The 22,649-nt window shown below is 43.3% G+C and overlaps 1 protein-coding gene across 1 annotated transcript; it reads right to left on the minus strand.

Moving 5' to 3' along the window:
* Positions 1-4,692: 4,692 nt before the first annotated feature.
* On the minus strand, positions 4,693-7,872 carry LOC122484711 (olfactory receptor 139). Its single transcript, XM_043582662.1, has one exon. It carries the CDS (start codon positions 7,734-7,736, stop codon positions 6,789-6,791), a length of 948 nt encoding a protein of 315 aa, XP_043438597.1. The 5' UTR covers positions 7,737-7,872; the 3' UTR covers positions 4,693-6,788.
* Between the last annotated feature and the right edge of the window lie 14,777 nt (positions 7,873-22,649).

The raw sequence follows: 22,649 nt of genomic DNA on the forward strand, positions 1-22,649 counted from the left end.
CAATAAAATATTCAACACTATGTTGAGGCATTGATTGTCCTTTTGAAAAAGAAGACCTCTTGGATGCATATAGTACACAATGTGGCCAAACCAATGTAGGAGAGGCTTAGGAGTTAAATACAAAACTCAAAATTGAAAAAATACAGGGGAACATATAAGCAAATATTTATCATAACTGTCAACAATGGCAGACATTCTAGGAACACACAGGATGCAACAAGGCTCAAAGGAAAAGGTCAAAAGATGTGACTACTTGAACGTTTAAAAAATTTTCTGTAAAAAGTCACTCAAAATTAGGCAAATAATACTTGGAGAAATATTTGCAGAAAATATGAAAAGGCTAATATATTTACTCTTTAAAGATCTATTAGAAATTCATACCAAACAAACTAAAAAAAAAGAAAAAGAAAAAATGAAGTGAAAACACTGACATCTCCTTAGATAAATAAGCCAAGAACTGAAAGGCAATTTATAAAAGAGAAAAATGCAAACATGGTTAACAGGAGAAATTACTCTGTTTTACTAGGAAGCAGAAAAAGCAAAGTGAAATTATCATATATTTTTGCCTCTAAGATTAGGAATGATAAAAAAAAAAGTAATATTTGTGATGGTGTGATGAAATAGACATGGGTCATGGCCAAATGGGTACCCGTCACTTTCCTGTTGGTAAATAGTTTAACAAGACGTAGTAAGAGTCCTAAACTATTCATATCTTATATTAAAGCATTTACTTCATAATAGTAACAAAACTCTTATTTATTTAGAAATAAACTTAACAGAGGGGCGCCTGGTGCCTCAGTCTGTTAAGTGGCCGACTGGTGGTTTCCGCTCAGCTCATGATCTCGCAGTTCATGGGTTCGGCCCTGCATGGGGCTCTGCACTTCACGGAGCCTGCTTGGGATTTTCTCTCTTTCCCTCTCTCTCTGCCTCTCCCCTGCTTGTACGCTCTCTCTCTTAAAATAAAGAAATAAGCTTAAAAAATGTTTTTAGTGTTTATTTTTGAGACACAGACAGAGTGGGGGAGGGGCAGAGAGGGAGGGAGACACAGAATTCAAAGCAGGCTCCAGGCTCTGAGCTGTCAACAAAGACCCTAACGGAGGGCTCGAACCCACGAACCGTGAGATCATGACCTGAGCCGAGGTCGGACGCTTAACTGAGCCACCCAGGCACCCCGAAAGAAATAAGCTTTTAAAAAAGAAATATTAGAAAGGTGGAGGTGCTCATTTTTAAAAGACTTCAGAGCTCTTCTTTAGAGGCAATACTTGAAGAAATTGATAGACCATACCATGTCCCTATCTGGAAAGATATATGGTAAAGCTGTCAATTCTCCCAAAACCATCTATAAATTTTACACATTCCAATGCAAATTTCCAAGGTAGAAGGTTCCAATCAGAAAAATGATTCCATAGTTAAACATGCAAGACTAATCAAGTCCATTTGGGAGGAAAGAGATCAACGAGAATGTGACGCGAATATGTGATTTCTAAAGTGAGCTATGAATGAATGTGTATTCTAAAGCTACAGTGGTTGAAACATTGTGGTACAGACAGAAGGGAGCAACACAGTAGAAATTCCAGAAGCAGGCAACAGTGTACCAAAGCATTTGATGTTTGACAAAAGGAGGTGCTTCAAATTACTGGGAACAGTCTTGGGACCTAAGCTATAGAATTAAAAAAATAAAGCTGTATCACTATGTCACATCATGTGCGAAAATGAATTTGAGATGTCCAAATGTAAAACATAAAATGTAAAAAATAAAATCCTAAAATAAGCCCTAGAAAATATAGATGAATATTTACATAAACTTGAGATGGGGAAAATAATTTCAAGTGTGACGGCAAAGACAGAAATCAAAAAGTAAAATATATGCTTGGCTACAGAAAATGTTAAAAGTCAAAAACACCAATAGCATTAATAAGAGACAAATATAAATAAGGGAAATGTTGGCAGCATATATGAAAAACAGCTAACAGCTAACAGCTAACAGCTAACTGTTAACAGCTAACAGTTAACGTAAGAAGAAAAAGCTCAGCGTCCCTCACAAAGAAATGCAAAGTAAAACAGTAATGGGAAATAGTGATTCACTTATCACGTTGTAAAAAGATTTTTGTAAATGGTAATACCTAGGGTTGGTGAGGACCAGGGAATTAGCCCTGTTGCACTGAATTGGTAGAAAAGCCAAATAGTACAATCTGCCTATTGATAATTTGTCAATATTCATAAAAGTGTTGAACATACATACATACACGCATATGGTCCGTTCAAGGAAACGGCTGTGCAAAGACATATCAAAGCCCTGCCTTTAAGAGTGAAAAACTGGAAGCAACCTGAACGGTCGAGGCAGGAGTTTGATCAAGGAAATCCTGGTGCAGTTATAAAATGATGCACCCTTACAATGAAGCAGGTGTGCTTCTTAATATGGGATTGCAAACAACCAGGCTGTCCTGGGAGGGGAGGGAGAACACAGAGTTCTGGATGTGAGAAGGTGGGAGAACAAAATGCTGAAAATCAGACAGAAAGTGAAGAAATGGGAGGCCGGTGTTTGCAGGGAGGCTGAGACCCCTGACCAGGCATTCTCGGTTTGAACGCATCCTCCCTCTACTCACAACTTTGCTAATGAGTCTTACTAAGGACACTGTTGCAACCACCCATCACTAATTGGCCTCCTCCACTGTCCTCCCTGAGGTCTAGTTTCTTTCTGACTTAAGGACCAAAAAGAAAGGAAGTCTTCTCTGGGCATCCCTTCCCTCTGGCCTTATTAGCAGAGATGCAGAAGACAATCAGCAAATCCCACCTTCCCTTAGCCCCTAGGCTGCGTTATCCTGAACTCTCATTTGGGAGCTAATTAGAAGATTCTGTTTGTGGATCTTGGAAGGACTACATTCCCCAATCCTGACCCTGGCTGTCTCGGCGGGAAACCTTCATTAGAGCAGTTCCTGGGTGGGTGGGACTCCTGAGGTCCTGCGGAGGCTGGGGAAGTTAGCAAAGTTTATCCATTAGCTGTCTCCTGTGAATAGACCAAAAGATACTGAGGTGTCTGGGGGCCCAAGAGATTCATCATGCTCCCTCCCGTGGTGTGGGGGAAGGGGTGCAGGGCAGCAGCTTCTACAGCACTGAGTCCTTCACCAGCTCATTCAAGGGAGCTGAAGGCCAGTGCAGTACAAAGGGCCTAGCGCTGGCTGGGAAAGCCGGCATTTTCGCGGGGAAAATCCCTGCTCTGGTCCATAGTAGAGAGAGGACACAAACACTAGAAATCTGGCAATGTCTTCTACTTGAACCCGATGGAATTTTCACATCACCTTCACGCTGCACTTGTCAACTCAATAATTCTGTTTTTCAATTCATTGAATGCTCCGAATAATCATTTGAAGCGCATGTTATGATGCCCTGTGCATAGATGAGAAAAGTGGGGCCCGCAGAGAGGAAGTGGCCTCCCAGTGTTACACAGCTAGCTCGTAGCAGTGTTAGCCCGGAAGCCGGGTCTCCTAACTTGACCACAGCGTATTCAATTTAACTAGGAGCATGGGCTTCTCACCTTGCTGCCTGGCACATAGAAGATGCTTGCTTTATTTTCTCTTCCTCGAATCTTACCCTGGACAGCTACCTGTCATACCAAATATAAGGTCGGAATTCTTTTAGGCCCTGAGAGCATCATCTAACCAGGTCCCTCAAACATAAAAAACTCTGAAAACAGGTTACATATTATGTGGCTCATGTTCCAAGATTCCTTTCCAGGCTCTCTTCTTCCTGTTTCAATCATTATTAGCTCTCAGGCCTTCGTGCCTCTGCCTGGCCCACTGCTACTACCTCTCCAGTTGTTGAAGACCAAGAACCGACTTTTACACACCACAGGTCCACTGCCCATCAATTAATTGTTCCTGGGCTTGTACCCTGTTTTCAACCTTATCCTTGTCCATTTAATTGCCCATGGTCCCTTATTTTCCCTCAGCCTTTGGCAACCTATGTGGGTCTGAGTATTTATCATATGGTAGGTGAGTGAAAAAAGCCAAGATATTTGGAAGGGACTAATTACAGATGGAAGGAATTGATGCTCCTAAAGTTCACGTAGCCTAAAGTAAAAGAGGCTGGATTCGAACCCAGGTCTCCATATGTCCTGTCTAAAGCTCTCTCCACTCAACTACGCTGCCTTTCCCATTTCTGAGACTCGCTGCACCTAGAGTCATTATCACCGTTTAGTTTTGAATTCTTTGGTGATTTATTAGAAGCAGGTTGGGAGGGAGGCAAAAATGCTGCATCAGGAGTTGGCAGTTGGAGGCTGTCCTACCTACTAAGTAGAAAATCACTTAGCACGTCTGTACCTTTGTTTTTTTTTAATCTGCAAAGTGAGGATAATAGACGCTGGCCTTCCTATTCTGCAATCCTGGCCCTGGTTGTGGGTGACACTCAACTATGCAGTTACAATATTCAAATGAGAATAGATTTCAAAGTGTTCCGTAAATACTGTTGTGTGCTAATAGAATAAAAGAGAAAACCTACTACTTTTATAATTTTCTTGAGTCCTAAGAGTGCCTCTCTCTGTGATGGACAAATGGTTAAGCCTCTTGATGGAGAAGGAGGCATGATTGGGATGCATATGAGAGCATCTTCCACTACTCATATGTAGATGCCCAATATGTATAAAATGACATCTGCTGAGCTTGACAGATGGGTCCTGGACGTCCTCAAAAGTTCACAAAGTAACCGATGACATCTGTAACATATTTCTTTGGATGTGGGCTCTCTGAAGTCAGGGTGGTGATATGGTTAGAAGTTGTCTTTCGGTGCCAGGAGTCCACGAACCTTTGTCTGCAGCACAGGGAACTAGGAAAGGTCAAAATGGGTCCCCACCAAGATTAGTCACTACTTTTGAGTAGAATTACATTGGTGTGGAATGGAGGGTACAGTTCAAATGGTCAGGGCCAGGAAGGGCATGGAGGAGGGCGGAAGGGCCCACCAAGAGTATTCTCCTAGGATAGGGATCGTTTGGAGGAGCAAGATGGCCAATGACTGGCTTATGTCTCTCCCAGGCGTCCAAATCTCGACCAGGTGAACCCAATGGCCTTCTGTTGGATGGACAAGCCAACTTACTATTTTTCTCAAAGATGAGGATGACAGAGGACACTTTGAAGGCCGGTGATAAAACACTACAGTCCATTCACCCTACCCTCCCAACTCCGCATTGTCACCATTAGCATTTTTTACAATTTATTTTTTGCCGTTGTTCAAATTACAGAACCCAGGGGAAAAAATTCAAATAAAAATACACAAAATAAAACCTGAAGTGCTTCTCCACTCCCCACAGCCCTACCCTCCTCCACAGAGGGAAGGAAGCACTGTCTAAGCTCGGGGGTTGTTGTCCGGGATTTTTTGCCTACTCACCCCCTCTGCCCCCGCACACATATCACATTATCGTCACTTTCCAAATTTAGCAATAGATGCTATACACCTTTTCATGTCAATACATTCACATTCCTTTTTAAACAAAAAGAGGCTTTTTAGTAAAATGATTTACATGAAACATGAATTGCTCATATTTGCATAGCAGAGTCAAAAACTATACAGTTCAGATTTCCCTGGGGAAGAAATGGCTTTGTGAAACATGATCACACCTAGTTAGGCTAAATAACAAAATTCACAATATCTGAAGGCAGGCCTAAAAAAACCATGCGCTTCAGAACATGAATTAAAGACAACCACTTTGTCATAGCACATGATGACTTGTTTATTATTACCCCTCCCCTGTCGCGTGCTCTAAGTTAAGTGGATCCCGGTTTCTGGGTGTTACCGGATTTCACACCCTGGTGCTCTGTGCTCAGCTTTGCGAACTAAATGCTCTCTTCCTAATTCTCTGCAGGCAGGAGACTCTTCTTTGGCTGTAGCTTCAGGCAGGATTCTCTCAGTTCACACGGTTCGGAAAGTGTTGCTCTTTTATGGCAAACTCAGTGATTGCCTTTATTTCATCAAAAACAGTGGGTTCTTTTTCTTTCATATCCAGTATCTTCCTCATATTGCCCCCCTCCTCCTTCTTTTTTGGCCTGAAAATGTCCACAGTACCTTCATTTCACCAAAAGTTGCCCCAGCTGTGTCCTACAATTTCGTATCAGGATGAGTTTGTTGGACTTTGAGAGGGGCGCCTTACTATTCTGAGTGCTCCTTCTCCTGAAACATGCTCTGTCCTCACATTTTTGGTGCAGGAGCTGTGAAAGTCAGTTCGCACACGGACATGAAAATGTGGTGTTCCCACTATTACTCAGGATGGGGACACTGGTTTGCGGAGCCCGCATGTGGCAACGTTGCTCTGAAGAAGACGCTGGCAGGGTGTTCGGACAGGTCCCAATGCCCCCTCCTAGGTTACGTCAAACCTCAATTTAATGACACAGTCCTGGGTTTATTTCCTGAAGAAGAATCTTCTAAAAACCACACCCCCTACTCTGGTACGAATATATTTTGTCTTAAAAGGTGAGTGCAGGGTACAAACATTTTGTTTTTATTAGCATTTTAAATATATTTCAGCTGAACACTCACTGAACTTAAACAAATAGTTGATTTGTGTCCCATTTCCTGACCCACATTATAATTTTCTCCCACCTGACTTTAATCCATCTCCTACCAGCTTTAGCTTTTCTCCCCAATCCAAGATAAACCATCCTCTACTCTGGTCCATACTATCTACTTTCCTCCCATCCCTCAACCCACCCCTGAAGACACCTGTGACTGACATCATGCCTTCAGCATGGGAAAGTCAGGGGGTGCTCTAGGAGGGAGGGGTATTTTGATGCCCTGCCTTCTCATTCAGGAGGCCGCTTCCCCATCAGCACCCTTTTCAGGGCGCCCTGCACATCAGGGTTCCGGAGGCTATAGATGAGTGGGTTCAACATGGGGCTGAGGATAGTATTGAGGATCCCAATCCCTTTGTCTCTGTCTGAGGCTGACACTGAGCCCAGACGCATGTAACTGAAGAAGCCAGTTCCATAAAAGATACAGACCACGGTGAGGTGGGAGCCACACGTGGAGAAGGCCTTCTTCCTCCCCTCTGCTGAACGGATTCGTAGCACTGCAGCTGTGACGTGGGCGTAAGACACTGAGATGAGGATCATGGGGAACACCCCCATGAAAGTGGCCCCCACAAAAAGCAGCTGCCCATTGAGGTGGATACTGGAGCAGGAGAGCTGGAAAAGGGGTGGGAGGTCGCAGTAGAAGTGGTTGACCACATTAGGGCCGCAGAAGTCAAGCACAGACACGGCCACTGTGTGAGTCAGAGCATTGATAAAGGAGATAGTGCAGCAAATGGCCACCAGGGCACCCCGGACTTCACGGCGCATGCGGGTGCTGTAGGTGAGGGGCTGGCAGATGGCCAGGTAGCGGTCATAGGCCATGGCTGTCAGGAGGTGACAGTCCACACCGGCCAGGAGGTGGAAGAAGAAGAGCTGTGAAACGCAGGCAGCGTAGGGGACTCTGCACTGGGGGGGCAGGAGACATGCAAGCATTGGAGGGACAGTGACAGTGATGCATCCAATGTCCAGCAGAGATAGGTTCCCCAAGAAGTAGTACATGGGAGTGTGGAGTTTGGGCTCCACAAAGATGGCAGCCAGGATGCTGAAGTTGCCCCCTATGGTGAGTACATAGGCAAAGAGGAAGACGACAAAAAGGATGGGTTTCAGTCTTACGTTTTCTGTCAGGCCAAGAAGGATGAACTCAGTGACAGTTGTCCTGTTCCCCCAGGCGCCTGGCTCCATAGGCTGCTGCTGCTGAGCCCTGTAGTGGGAGAAGACCTGAACCTGCCAGAGAAGGAAAGAGACACACAGTAGGCACCTAATCTGTGGCTACTGGATGTTGGGGTAATATGGCATGGGCACCTACCAGCCTAGAGCTTAAGCAGTCTCCTGGAGGGCCCCACGATGCCAGACATGGACCTTTAATTGCTGTTTCAGGCTGAGATCCAGGGGATCCTAGGGAAGGGGCTGGGGCAGAGAAACTACTCTGGGGCCCAGGACACTGACTATTTACCAGCATTTTAACAGCTATTAAGGTTGTATCTGTGTGTAGTGCTGAATAGCAGTTCTGACTAGCTCAGTGAATAGATGAATAGATGAGGTTGTAGAAAGCACAATATAGGAGAGTAGGAACAGTCTAAAGAAGGGTAGGAGGACAAGATCTCACAAAATCAAGAAGAGATGCAAAGGGAGAGTGAGCAAAGAGAGGAGCAAGGAGCAGACCGAAGTACAGAAGCACTCGGACGCTAAATACGGAAGGACACGAAGGTGACTTAAGAAAGCGCTGACAACATTTTGAAAGTATAAACTCTGAGAGCTGTGCTAAGAACTTCATATTTATTTTCTCATTTAATTTTCATAGAGCTCTGTGGGGTAACTGCTATTGTATCGGTGTAATCCGGACCCTGGGGTTTTTAAAGGTTAAATAAGTAGTCCGGGGCTGTCAAGTAGGGTCTCAAACTCAGGACTGTCTGACTCCCTAAATCGACACCTGTACTGCCTCTTACAGAACTTGGGTGTATTGTTACTGAGGCTTTATAAATGACATTGTGTGCTACAGAGAGGAAAGGTTTTCCTAAGTCTTCAGGTCTTGGTATCACTACAGCTATTGAAAGAGGTCAAGATCCCATCCATCCATCCATCCATCCTTTTATTCAATAGTTGTCTATTTGTTGAAGGTAGTAGATTCTGCGTATATTTTGACGGTGGAACTAACAGACCAGGCATGAAGTGTGAGAGAAAGAGAAGTACAGGGATGATTCCAGGATTCTTGGCCTGAACAACTGGAGTTGCTATTAAGAGATATGGGGAAGAATGATGATTTTGTAGGGGGTGGGATGGGAGATCAGGAGATTTGCCAAGGGAAAATAGGGCAGCTGAAGTCCCAGGGAACATTTAGCCAGTTTTTACTCTATTACACATAGTGGAAGTTCCGTTTACCTAACAAATCCTTGGACAACTGAGGAGTGAAGCCATGAAGTCAAAAGTTCTTTCATGGGACTGCATCAGTGGCTCTAGAAAGGTAGCTTTGGGGCCTCCTTCTGCTTGACTCTTGCCTCTGCTAGGCCACCCTTTGTCCAGGACTGTGCTAGTGCTCCCTTCTAACTAGAACATTCTCTCTCTTTCACGCATCAAGACTCCATCCTTCAAGGCTCAGTCCTGGGTCATTGTCCCATCATCTCAAAGAAATCTTCCTTATGCACCCCAGTGTTTAAAAAAATTGTTTTCATGTTTATTTATTTTTGAGAGAGAGAGAGAGAGAGAGAGAGAGAGAGAGTGGTGAGCAGGGGAGGGGCAGAGAGAGAGGGAGACACAGAATCCAAAGCAGGCCCCAGGCTCTGAGCTGTCAGCACAGAGCCCAACGTGGGGCTCAAACTCACAAACCGCGAGATCATGACCTGAGCCGAAGTGAGACGCTCATCTGACCGAGCCACCCAGGCGCCCCCTTATGCACCCCAGTTTTTAACTGATCTTTCCCTCCTCTGATGAGATCATTGATAACCTGGATCATTCTAGCACTTGCATATGGAGAAAGGGTAGGGAACAGAACCATTGTGAGGAGTAGGTTACAGAGTCACGACTTGGACCACTCAAAATCGATAGCACAAGACACAGAATGTAGATTATGCTAACAGGCTACCACAGGAGACTCTACACTACTCCTGGCACCTCCATTCTGTCCTTTTCTGTGAAAACTGTTGGCAATCTGTTGGGCTCAAACTCTGTCGGGCCAGCGCCGACCCTCAGTGGGAGAAAGAAGACTGCTAGTCTCTCAAAGGTTATACCTTCTTTTCCAGAATCTACCTCCCACCTGGGACCACCACCGGTCCCCTCAGTGGGAAGCCAGCCACTGACACTGTACATTTGGGTTCTGTTTTCTATCGCGATGCCGGGCAAACTTTAGCTCCGCCGAGGGCTACGCTCAGACACAGAGTAGAGTGGCAATGCCTCCTTTGCCCTCAACAGATACGTGTCCCCTAGATGCACCTCTCCAGAATGCTGGAGGTAGGGCAGGGATCATGGCTTGTCCGTCAGATACAGCTTTCCTGGTCAGACTGTTGTAAAGGCAACATGTAAGGAGAAAAGGTGCTCTTGCCTTCAAGGAAATCACACTGTAGTGATCGTGGAGTTCTAAGAGAGGTTCATAGGTCGCCTACCTGGATCAGAAGGACTGTAAATAAGAAAGCCTTCAGCTGAACTGGTGGGAGGAGACAGGGACACTTGGAAGACTTGAGCTCCCTGGGCTTTAGGAAACAGAGGACCTGACAGCCACTATCTGACGAAGGAGACAAGACATGTAGATAACATGACTCAGATTTCACCAGTATCAGCAGTTAAGAAGGGCAAGTTAAATTTCCTTAATAAAGGAAGAGGGACTCGGTCCATTTACTGAAATACAACAGAAAAAAAATTACTACTTTGTGTTGAAAAAGCATAGGAAAAAGACCTCTGGGTATAGCAGGGTTCTTTCTCACAGATAGTACCCCTCTCTTTCCCTCTGAGGTCGGCTGTGGGTTTTCTTGAGGCTGGGAGTGGTTTTTTTAGCCGCCAAGGAGGTCTCCTGTGCACAGATTTGAAGGCAGCGATCGCTGCTGGATGAAGGAGCCTAAGGGTTTCTCCCAACCCTTCTTGCCTTCATTCTATAAAAAGTGAATGGGCAATAATCCCTTCCTCATTGTTTGCCTCTTCCTGTTCCATGATTGGAGAGGATAAATTTCTTCCATTGTGAGTTGGTCCCATGCATATAATCCCTCCCCCAGTGCTGAGGAGGCCCAGCAAAGTGTAGCCTTCGAAGTCAGCTTATGACTAACAAGAGAGGGTTTCCTGGGGGTGCTGGGATTGGAGTGACAGCCAGTGACAGGTAACATTTATCAAGTACTTTGTACCCAAGTTGCTTTTATGTTTTCCCTCATTCAGTCCACACAAAAAGCCTGTAAGGGAGGTAATAATAATAACTGAGACTTAATTAGATCTTACTATGTGTTAAGCAATGTTCTGAATATTTTACCTGTATTACCTCATTTAATCTTAAATAAGCCTCTGAAGTAGATACTATTATAATCCCCATTGTACAGACAGGAAACTGAGGCACAAAGAGGTAAGGTAGTTTGTCCACATTTAGGCAGTGAGGAGCAGAGCTGGGGGTCTGACCAAAGGCGGCAGGGGACTCATCAAGAGTGCCCCAACACCTGCCACTTCTGGGACAGGCAGGTTATTTGGTGAGAAGGGAGTGGGTATTTGTCGGGATCCCTTGTCACCAGAGGAAATGTCCTCACAGATGGATTTTCCTAGCTTAACATTAAGGCAAGCCCAATCTGGGTTGGAAATCATAGCAGTGACACAATCCAGCGTCACATAGCACAGTGGCAAGAGTTCATTCTTGCTCTGAGCAGCAGCAACATCTCTCCATCCTGGACGCATCTGTCCACTCCCCACCCCAATCATCTCCCACCCTGCCGGTTCACACAACGTTCAGTTCATGTCAAGTTCTCTGTTCCAATTTGTCCTGCATAATTCTTTCTCTCCACAAAGTCATGCATAATCCCCCCCCTACTTTTTTCTTCTCTCTCTCTCTCTCTCTCTCTTTGTCCCTTTCTCATTCTTCTGGTTTATAAGAATGACAGCTCAGCAAAATGGAAAGAGCTGTGGAGTTGGAGTCCAGGGACTTATGTTTTTTGTGTTATAAACAAGTTTCTACTAGCACCGGGACCTTGGAAAAAGGAAAAAAAGAAGGGAGAGATGGAGAGAGGAAAGAAGGAATGAAAAGAAATAAAACAGAAAGCTAATGTTTACATAAATACAAACCTTCTTTCAGGTATATTACTCCATTTGACTCTATTATATGTTACTGCATTATATGTTACATTTAACCTTAGCAAACATTCTTAAAGATAGGTAATCATCTTACAAATGAGAAAAAAGAGGCTCAAAAAAATTAACTTGTTGAATTTCACATGAGCAAGAGTTTGTTCTGAATGGAGAACTTGTTCATTTTCTGCCAGCCCCTGCTGTTTTCCAAGGCTGTCTATCATCTATTTATCCATCCATTCATCCCTTTTTCTTCTGTAATGTGAAAGGCTGTACTGCATTCTCTCTAGGTTTACTTAAAGGTAAATACAGGCTGCTCTGCCCCAACCAACCTAAATAGCCTCCTTGGCTCTCCCAGACTCTTCATTTCCCCCTTCTCTTTAGCCCAGTCAGTTCCCTCTGATGTCCTTCTGTTTGCCAGCTCTGTCCTTCAATCTTCCAGTCACTCAGAGTGGAAACCTCACCATATTTCTCTACCTTCCCTGAATCCAAGCATCACTCAATTCTTTGTTTTATCAACAAGGAAAAAGCCACGTGAAGACCTTGAGTGATGTCCATTCACCCTTACTCAAGACGGGAGGAAACTAGGGGTTCTGGAGCAGTGAGAAGTCGTGGTGGGGCTTACCTTTCTGTGAGCACTCTGGCTAGTACTCTTGCCTGGGTCTTATGGAGATGGGGGTGAGTGGTAAGCTGACCCAAGGTGGCCTGTCTCCAAACACTTTTAAAAGGTGTGAGGCAGCGACCCAGAGGTCTGTCCTGGTGCTTTAATTGGCAGCTAACGAGCACTTAGAGGCCCTAAAAATGAACTCTCTCAGGGATTGCACAAGAAGCCAGAGGCAGACAAACAACCTCGGTCCTTAAGGGTCTCTCTCATCTGCCGAGTATTTTGGACTCTGTTAAAGAACCATTAGATTTATGACATCACTCCAAGCTCCTAAAGTCTCCAGGAAAGGAGGAAAGGTGATAAACAGTCACCATGTTACAGATGGAAATAAGATCCAGAGGGCTGAGATGATTTGCCAAGGCCAGAGAGTGGGGGGCTGTGGTGGAACTCAGGGCCCCAGCTAAGCTGATTCTGGCACTTTTCCTCTCATTTGTTTTTCACGTTGGGTTTTTAAGGCATAACTTTAAAAGGTCGGGTTAACTAAAGTAAAATTTCAATTGTAAATTTTGATGAATTGTGACAAAAGTATACAGTCATGGATGTACCATCTCCATCAATATGTAAAACATTTCAACCACTCCAAAATGTTCCCTTCTGCCCCCTTGTGGACAATCCCCTTTCTACATCATAGCCCATGGCAACCTCTGATCTGATTTCTGTCCCCATGTTTTTGCCTTTTTCAGACTGTCATAAATCATACAGTAAGTAGACTTTTTATAACAGGATTCATTCAAGCAGCATAATCTTTTTGAGATTCATGCATGTTGGCCGTACTAGTAGTCCAGCCACTGTATGGATATATAGCAATTTGTTCAGCTAATCACTAGTTAACGCCCTTTTGGGTTGTTTCCAGATTTTAGCCATTACAGATAAAGCTACAATAAATATGTGCATACAGTTCTTTGTGTGGATATTTGTCTTCATTTCTCCTTGGAAAATACCAAGAGCGTAAAGGCTGGACTCCAGGTGGGTGAATATTTATTTTGATAAGAAACAGTCAAACTGTTTTCCAAACTGGCTAGACCATATGCATTCCTACCGGCAAAGTGTGAGATTCCCAGTTGTGCATCAAACGTAATGTCATCAGAATTTTTAACGTTAACTATTAGGTGTGTGGCAGTATCTCATTGTGGTTTAACTTTGTATTTCCTCAGTGATATTGAGCATCTTTTCATGTGCTTACTCACCATCATGTCTTGGATAAAGTGTCTGTTTAAATATTTTGCCCTCCATCCCAAATGGGTGGTTTTTCTACTTCTTGTTCTATTGTAAAAATTCTTTACACATTCCGGATACTGGTCTTTTACCAGGTGTCTTGCAAATATTTTTCCAGTCTTGTATTTTTAGTTTCTTAATTGTTTTCTTTGAATCGCTGATATTTAAAGTTTTAATGATGTACAATTTATCAATTTTTTCTGATTCATGCTTTTTGCATCTTATCTAAGAGATCTTTGTCTAATCCAAATCACAAAGATATTTCTTCTATTGTTTTCTAGAAGTTTTATGGTTTTAGTGCTTACACTCAGATTAGGATCCATTTTGAAGGTTTTTCTGTGTGTGTGATATGGCGCAAGGAAAGGGTTGAGTTGAGGATTTTTTTTTTTTTTTTATATGGATGTATAGTTGTTTCAGTACCATGTGTTGAAAGACTGTTTTTTTGGCAATTTTGACAAAAATAAATTGTCCATATACGTATGAGTGTACCTCTGGATTCTCGATTTTATTCCATTGATCAATGTGTTTATCCTTACATCAATATACACTGTCTTGATTACTGTAGTTTAACAGTTAAGTCTTGAAATCAGTAGTTTACGTACCCCAAACGTGTTATTCTTTTACTAAGTTACTTTGACCATTCTAGGTCCTTTGTTCTTTCATATAAAATGTAGAATCAGCTTGCCAATTTCTATAAAACACATGCCAAGATCTATAGATTAATTTGGGAAGAATTGACATATTAACAATACTGAGTTTTCTGGTCCACGAACATGACATATCTCTCCATTCATATAGGTCTTTCTATGTTTCTCAGCAATGTTTTGCAGTTTTCAGTGCATACGTCTTATACATATTTTGTTTATTTTATACCCATTTCATGTTTTTTTTTATGGTATTGTAAGTGGTATTGTTTTGGTATCAACTTTCAATTTTTTTGCTAATATATTGAAATATAACTGATTTTTGCATAGTCCATATTGTATATTCTATGTTGATCTTGTTTACTTGACCTCACCAAACTCACTTATTAGTTCTAGTAGCTTTTGGTAGATTGGGATTGTCAACAAAGAAGATCATGTCATCTTGAATGTGGACAGTTTTATTTCTTCCACTTTCCAATCTGTAGGGTTTTTATTTTTGTCTTGCCTTGTACTATCTAGAAGTTCCAAAATAATGTTAAATAGTAGTTGTGAATGCCAGCTTCCTTCCCTCATCCCTGATCTCAGGGGCAACACATTCAGCGTTTCTCCATTATTTATGATATAGTTCTAAGTTCTTTGCAGATATCCTTTATCAAGCTGATGAAGTTACTTTCCATCTCTAGCTTCCTGTGAGTTTTCACCATGAATAAATGTTGAAGTTTTGTCACATGATTTTTCTGAATGGATTGAGACCATAATATGGTTTTTCATGTTTAGTCAGCTGACATGGTAAATAAAATTGATTCATTTTAGATGATGAACCAATTTACATTCCTGAATACCTGATCTGATATCATACTCCAGCCTCAAGAACTGTAACATTTCTTGGGGCGCCTGGGTGGCTCAGGTCATGATCTCACCGTTTGTGGGTTCGAGCCGTGCGTCGGGCTCTGTGCTGACAGCTCAGAGCCTGGAGCCTGCTTCAGATTCTGTGTCTCCCTCTCTCTCCGCCCCTCCCCTGCTCATGCTCTGTCTCTCTCTGTCTCTCAAAAATAAATAAATATAAAAAAGAACTGTAACATTTCTTTTTTTTAAGTTTTTTAAAATTTTATTTATTTATTTTGAGAGAGAGAGGGAGTGAGAAAGAATCCTAAGCAGGCTCCACGCTTAGTGGATGCAGGGCTTGATCCCACAAACTGCGAGATTATGACCTGAGCTGATACCAACAGTTGGACGCTTAACCGACTGAGCCACCCAGGCACCCCCAAGAACTTTAACATTTCTTTTGGTGTAAATCTACTGGTGATAAATTTTTTTTAGCTTTATTTTTTTCCTCTGGGAAAATCCTTTTTCGCCTTCATTTTTGAAAGATATTTTTGCTGAATAAAGTCCCTGAGTTGGCAGCTTTTTTTCTTTCAATGTTTTAAAGCTCTTGCTCTATTTTCTTCTAGGCTGCCCATCCCCTAACAACAAGTCTGATTGTATGTTAATAACTGACATGATTACAGCACTCTGCCACAACAGAATGGGTTCTCTCTGTGCCCTACTGTGCAGCATAGACACTTAGTAGGATGTTTAGCAGGACTTCAGTAAACATTTGCTGGGTGAATGAATAAATGAAAAAGACTTTTATATACCTTTATTAATTTAATCCTTATATGAGTACTGCATGATAATCAGGCCTGGTTTTCAATGCTTGAAGGTTCTGTGGGTAAGTGATGGTTAAATCTCTGGGCTTTATAATAAGCTGTGCGTAACTCTATCATTGTAATTAATGCATTTTATTATAATTTTCTGTGTATTATAAGTTCCTTGAGGGCAGGTGTTAAAGCAGTACAGCGAGTAGACACTTAACAATTTAATCAATTATTCATGAAATAATTTATTAGCAAAAGAAATGACTGGGAGGTGAAATTATTATTATCAGTACTTAATTATTATATTCTATTTCTTTCAATGAGTGCTTAAATAAGCACTTTCTCTTAATCAATAAATGTGTCATTATATAGAAACTCAATCATTTCTGCCATAACTGTTACATTTTCTCATTCCTTTGTATCTCACTGCAACTATCTCCTTTTTTGGGGCCTCTCAACCTTTCCTTTGGGTTGGTGTTTGCATACCAGCATGCAAACCATGCAGCTCTTCTCACTTTCAAACAAAACTAAAACAAAACCCAAATCTCCTTTAGTCTTCTGTTTCCCCCTTGCCCCCTCAGCACTTCCCTTTCTCCAGTGACAGCTGCATATCTGTGACCCCCCTTTCCCAACTCCCCACCGCAACCATCTCCTACTCTGACTCCTCTCAAAGGGTCCCTGAAGAGGTCACGCTCTGCCTGGAAGGAGACCCTCCCTGGTCAGCCTGGCGAATGCCGGCTCATCTTTTTTTTTTTTTTTTTTTTATAAAATTTTTTTTTTTCAACGTTTATTTATTTTTGGGACAGAGAGAGACAGAGCATGAACGGGGGAGGGGCAGAGAGAGGGAGACACAGAATCAGAAACAGGCTCCAGGCTCTGAGCCATCAGCCCAGAGCCTGATGCGGGGCTCGAACTCACAGACCGCGAGATCGTGACCTGGCTGAAGTCGAACGCTCAACCGACTGCGCCACCCAGGCGCCCCATGCCGGCTCATCTTTAAACACACGGCTCAATCTGCATCTCTACCAGGATGCCCTTTGGCAATACTGTCACTGTCCTGCCACAACAGAGTTTTCTCTTTATCGTCACTGTGCACGTAAGCCACCTAACACACAGCACCTACAACCCTTCGTGTTTCTGCCACTTTGGCCTCCTTGGGCCCCTTTTCTATCAAGGAATCATCTTGAGACCAGAGCTTTTGCTTTACTCTTCTCTGCCTCTCAATACTTACTATGAGTCCTGTTACATTTTAGGGGCTCAATGAGTGCTTTAGGAATCAATAATTTAATAGACTTACGCTTTTATGAAAATATGTGGGGTTCAGTTTCGTGTCAGGTCTAATGTCTTGGCAGGTCTTGTACCTCTTTTCTCTCCCTAGATAACGCCTAACTATTGCGGCCGTCTTCCTTAAAACAAGACAGATGCATCCCGTTGATAGTGCTTGAGCACGTCTCGTGTGCTGGTACAAGTAACCTGTATTGCAAGTTTAGGGTTCAGACAGAACCAGAAAATTCTAGGAAGCAGCCATACGTTACAGATAAAGCCCTTCCCAATATTGCCAAATGCCCCTAAATTAGAACATCAATACAAGCAGGACCAGTTACTGGCAATTCCAGGTTTTACTGTAGATACCATCCACATCCAAGTCAATAAACCAGAGAGCGGTCCAAAGAGAAGAAGCTGCATCTGAAAGGCCAGAAGTGGGAAGGGAGGCTGCTGCCGGGAGGGAGGGAGCTACACGCAGGGAGCCGGCAGAGAAACTGGCCCTTACGATGTGGAAAACAAAGGCAAAAGAAAAAAATTAAATTTCCTTACAGCTTACAGCCCTTTGACAAGTCCTTGAGACAGGCAGAGTGACCTTCCCCTAGGAACTCGGCTGCCTCGATGTTAACACTGCTAAAGCCAAAAGGCAATCTTAGCTTAAAATTGCCCCGATCCCCCAGGATCCTGTAAATCTCCTTTAACATATAGAAACTCCTTTGGAAACTTCCTTTATCTCTAGCCCCCAAATATATGTTAGCATATATGTTATATGTTAGCCATGCATATGGCCCACTGATCTGAAGAGTCTCATGACTAAGATTTTGTTAGTACTGGATGATCTTTTCCTAACAACAGCTAGCCCCGTCAAGGTCCTGGAAACCTTGCTTCCAGAATTCCTTAGAAACTTATTCTATCCCTAACCACGCCCTCCCTCCAAACTTGAAGGTATATGATCAGTCACCCATCACAACCCCAGTGCAGCTCTTTCTGCCCACAGGTCCTGACCCTGTGCTTTAATAAAGCCACCTTTTGCACTGAAGATGTCTCAAGAATTCTTTCTTGGCGGAGGGCTCTGAACCCCAACAGTTTCACATCACTCACACTGGGGAGCTCACGTGGGGAAAACTAATCCCCCAAACATTTGGCTTTTCAAAACCAAGGGGCTGAATTCGTATAAGCAATGGGACTTGAAGCCCAAAGCTTTAATTTTTTTTTTTTTATGTTTTTGTTTTATTTTTTAGAGAGAGACAGAGCGTTAGCTGGGGAGGAGCAAAGAGAGAGGGAGACACAGAATCTGAAGCAGGCTCCAGACTCCGAGGTGTCAGCCCAGAGCCTGACACCGGGCTCGAACTCACTGACTGTGAGATCATGACCTGAGCTGAAGGATGCTTAACTGACTGAGCCACCCAGGTGGAGCCTTTAAAAGTCAGCTGACTCAGCACTGGGCTGCCAGGAGGGTGAGAGATAGCTGGGTACCTGGCCCTGAAAGGGATTGCAGTCTATGCAGAGAGGCAAGGCGAAAAGGGCAGTTTACACACCACGGGGGCAAACGGGACACAGATCTGTTCATACTGATCTCGGAGTGTGTTGGGGGCACTTCAAAAAACAAGGGAGCTGGCAGGTGCCAATTTCCTCCCCCACCTTCCAGCATAAACACTGACCCTTCTGCGGGAGGTGGGGCTGCATGGACGCCAGCTACCCAACCTGCCAGCACGTGCCAGGCCCGCAGTTTCTCCGGAGGACACGTCACACCAGGCACGCTAGGCTCAGCCCAGGGCTCAGGGCAAATGCTGTTAAAGCAGCCGAAGCGCTTCAGGGATGGGGCGTGGGACCAGAGGCCCCACACAAATGTTGCTAACGCCAATGCCCCCTCTCAAGTTCAGGGGTGGGTGGGCAGTCCCCTCAGAGCTGGCCTGCCTGGGTCCCACCCACACCGCAGAGATCACAGCCCACAACAGGCAGGGAGTCAGTGCAGAAGGCTGCACTGAAAGGAAAAGTGACCCAGACACAACAGGACACAAGCAACACACAAAGGGTACTCTCCTAAAGTGTGATAAAGGACATTTTCAGCTTTAACATCTGTGGGCCCTGTTCCTGGGCTCTCGGGGAAGCTACGCTTTTACCAAGGTCACCATGACTTCACCAAACTTCAAAGCATGGGCAATCTTCCTGCCCTGAGCACACACTGTATGTGTTTCATTAACAAATAACCTAAAGGAAACATTCCAAACTAAGGAGGAAAAATCTCCCTAAGTGTCTGAGGATACTACTCAAGACGTCTAGGGGTGTGGGAGGCCGGGCCCCAGTGCCAGGCTGAGACCGGGTTGAGCAACCTTCCCTGTTGACTCAGCCAACCTGGTGGCTCCCCCTCCCATTCCCCCACTTTCAAGGGCATACGAAAGCCTTGTCAAGGCTGAGAAAGTTAATTCCTGAAGTCTGTGGTCTGCAGGTGTTGGCAGTAATGCTACCTCCCTTTTTCTACCCCGAGTCAGATAGAAACAAACATGGGAATTGTGTTTTGCTAGCAATCTTATCAACAGGGTCTTGTTGTGACCCGTTTAGAAAATTCACAAGGAACACAGAACTAAATGTTTTGGTTGGCAGCGATTATGTGAAACCTGTTTATTCTTAGAATGGCCTGACCCATAAGAGTCTGGATATAAAAGATTGTGTACAGCAACAATAAAGCCATCACTTGGGCCATCAGCCCAGGGGACCCTCCTGTTCCCAAACTGGCTTCTCTTCTCTCTTTTTTTCTTACATTCCCCTACCCTCAGGACCCTGATCTCGGTGTTTGTTGCGCCGGTCGCGACAAGGGGTCCCATAGGAATTTCCATCTCATAAGATAATTAATGATTGGCTTGTCAGGGAACGCACACGTAAGGATTGATCATCCAGTGCCCCGAGCCCCCTCGGTGGTCTTGGACCTCTCTGGAAGAAACCAAGACACGTAAGAGAGTTTATCGTGGTGACTGGCGACACTCACAAACAGCACCCTCTCGATCCACCACACTTAATCTTATTCAAGCCTTATTCTAAAAGTAAAACTGAGACTAAAAGAAATGGGGAACCATGCTTCAAAGGATGGAATTAGCCCCCAGAAAACCAAGAACCACCCACAAGAAACTCCAGCCGGCTACATGTATAGGACATATGGAGCCTATACTTGCAAGTGGTTACTTACGAGGGAAAATTGGAAGGATTAACTTGAGTCTCAGGTGGCCCAAATGGGGTTCTTTTGACATGTCTGAATTAGTTTCTTGGGTGCATAAGTAGAGAAAGCCGGCTATGAGACCAAGTAACCAGAAACTAGGAAGCCATTTGGCTCAGTCAACGAAGCTCCTGGCTTTGGGGGAGGAACCAACAGTCACAGAGGTACTCTGGCTTCATTCGGTTTTCCCTTGCTGCAGCTTTTGGTGTCTCTGCAAGAAACCGGTTGTGATGTAATTGGAAACGGAAAATAACTAATTAATAGATCCATAAATTATAATGCTGTCTTACAATTAGATTTGTGTTAATAAAAGGGGGATATATGGAAATTGGGTCTTTAATGTCCTCTCCACAAACACTGATGAAATGCAGACTACATTTTGTTTGTGCATTTGTGTCCATATGTATTATAAATGTGAGATATTTTCTCTACCTGTGGATGGGCATTGCTAAAATTAATCTGTAAAAGAGCTCTATTTAATTGGTTTAAAGGCAAGCGCTTGTAAAATTTGAGCATTTTAAAACACAAAAGGCTAAAAACTAATCCAAATGTTTTTTCAAGTTCACATGAGCCGGGATAAAATTCCCAACATCCATACTTTTATGTTACTTCATAATAAAGATGCATCACAGGAAAGGACCTAACCGATGGTCCAAAGAGATAAAGAAGACGAAAATTTAAGACACTGACCCCTTACCCAGTAGTCGGAATAATGAGGAACAGGAGAAGGAAGACAGGCAGACACTAGAAATCCTAAATCCACCCTCCAAGCACGAGCACCAGAACTGGTGGCCGGCCCTCTCCTCTTCCAGAGGCTGACAGGAGAGCGGATAGGAGATGGAGGTTTAAAAAAAATTAGGCCAAAACTTTAAATCTGCCTCTGGCCTTGCCAGCGACTCCCCTTCTACCTTTGCCTCTGTTTCCTGTTCCTGTGCCCCCTCCCGGTCCACTCGCACAACCAGCTCCTAAACCAGCCTCCAGTGCCATCAGCTCTTGCTCGTCCTACCCTCACTGTCAAGGAGCAAAAAGCACCCCAAGCTGTTGGGCCACCTCCTTGTGAGGTTCAAAGGGAAGCACCTCCCAAATCAACATGAAAGAGTCCAAGGACTCCCCTGGACTTAAATCACTCACTTCAGATTTCCCCACAGGAGCCCCAAATAAAATTGACCAGTGGGGAACAAACCGATTGACTTCTTAGTGGATTTGGATGCAATATATTCGATACTAAAGCTAATTTGAGGTCATTGATTTAATTAAAATAAACATAGCTTTAGAGTTATCGACATCAAATATAATGTAGGCAACCAACTTTTTATTCTATTTGAATTTATTTGTTAAGTTCATGTTATCTCTGTCGCAATGTGTAAGCAGAGGGGACTTAAAATAATGGTTAATTTTGTCTGTCTCATAAAGTTTTCATGGGTAATTGCTAAGAACAAGTAAGTTAAATAAATAAAAAGGTTTATGGATAAATTTTTAAATAGCTTCCCCAAATCATTAATAATCTAAAACTTTGAAGTTTTGCTAAGTTAAATGATAAACTAGGTTAAATTCATTGGGTATCTAAGTCTTTCCCAAATAAAATAAAATCTTAAAACATTAATTACTGCATGTAGGTTTGTCTGTGTTGGCTTCTTATTGTAGAGAAACTGAAAATACTTGAGTCCAGGGGCACCTGGGTGGCTCAGCTGGTTAAGCGTCTGACTCTTGATTTTAGCTCAGGTCATGATCTCATGGTTCGGTTCATGAGATCAAGCCCTGCTGTCAGAGCAGAGATTGCTTGGGATTCTCTCTCTTCCCCTCTCTCTGCACCTTCCTGCTTGCGATCTGTCTCTCTCAATATAAATAAACTTAAAAAAAAAAATACTTGAGTCAGTTGGTAAGCATACTTTGTGCATTATTGAAAGACTGTACTATAAAAAAAAGATGTAGAAACTATTAAATATATTCATAAATTTTCCATTCTAAAACGTTCTGGTGTAATAATTCACAATTTGTTACTAGTTAACTTTCACAGGAGACTAAGATTTCTAAGAATTAAAACTCTGATAAATATGATTAAGATTGCTGGAAAATGATTTTTTAAAAAAGCAATTTATGTATATAGAAAAGTAGGAGATATGTAAGAAAGGTGTAAAGAATGAAAATACATTTTGTTGATGGAAAGAAGATAATTTTGTCCTGAAATGAGACTGGTTATTTAGAGAGAGAAAA

This window comes from Prionailurus bengalensis, chromosome E1 (genome assembly GCF_016509475.1).
Source record: "Prionailurus bengalensis isolate Pbe53 chromosome E1, Fcat_Pben_1.1_paternal_pri, whole genome shotgun sequence".
NCBI lineage: Eukaryota > Metazoa > Chordata > Mammalia > Carnivora > Felidae > Prionailurus > Prionailurus bengalensis.

Bases quoted from the DNA above. Each gene is read 5' to 3' on its own strand.
- LOC122484711 (XM_043582662.1), bottom strand. From the start codon at position 7,736: ATGGAGCCAGGCGCCTGGGGGAACAGGACAACTGTCACTGAGTTCATC.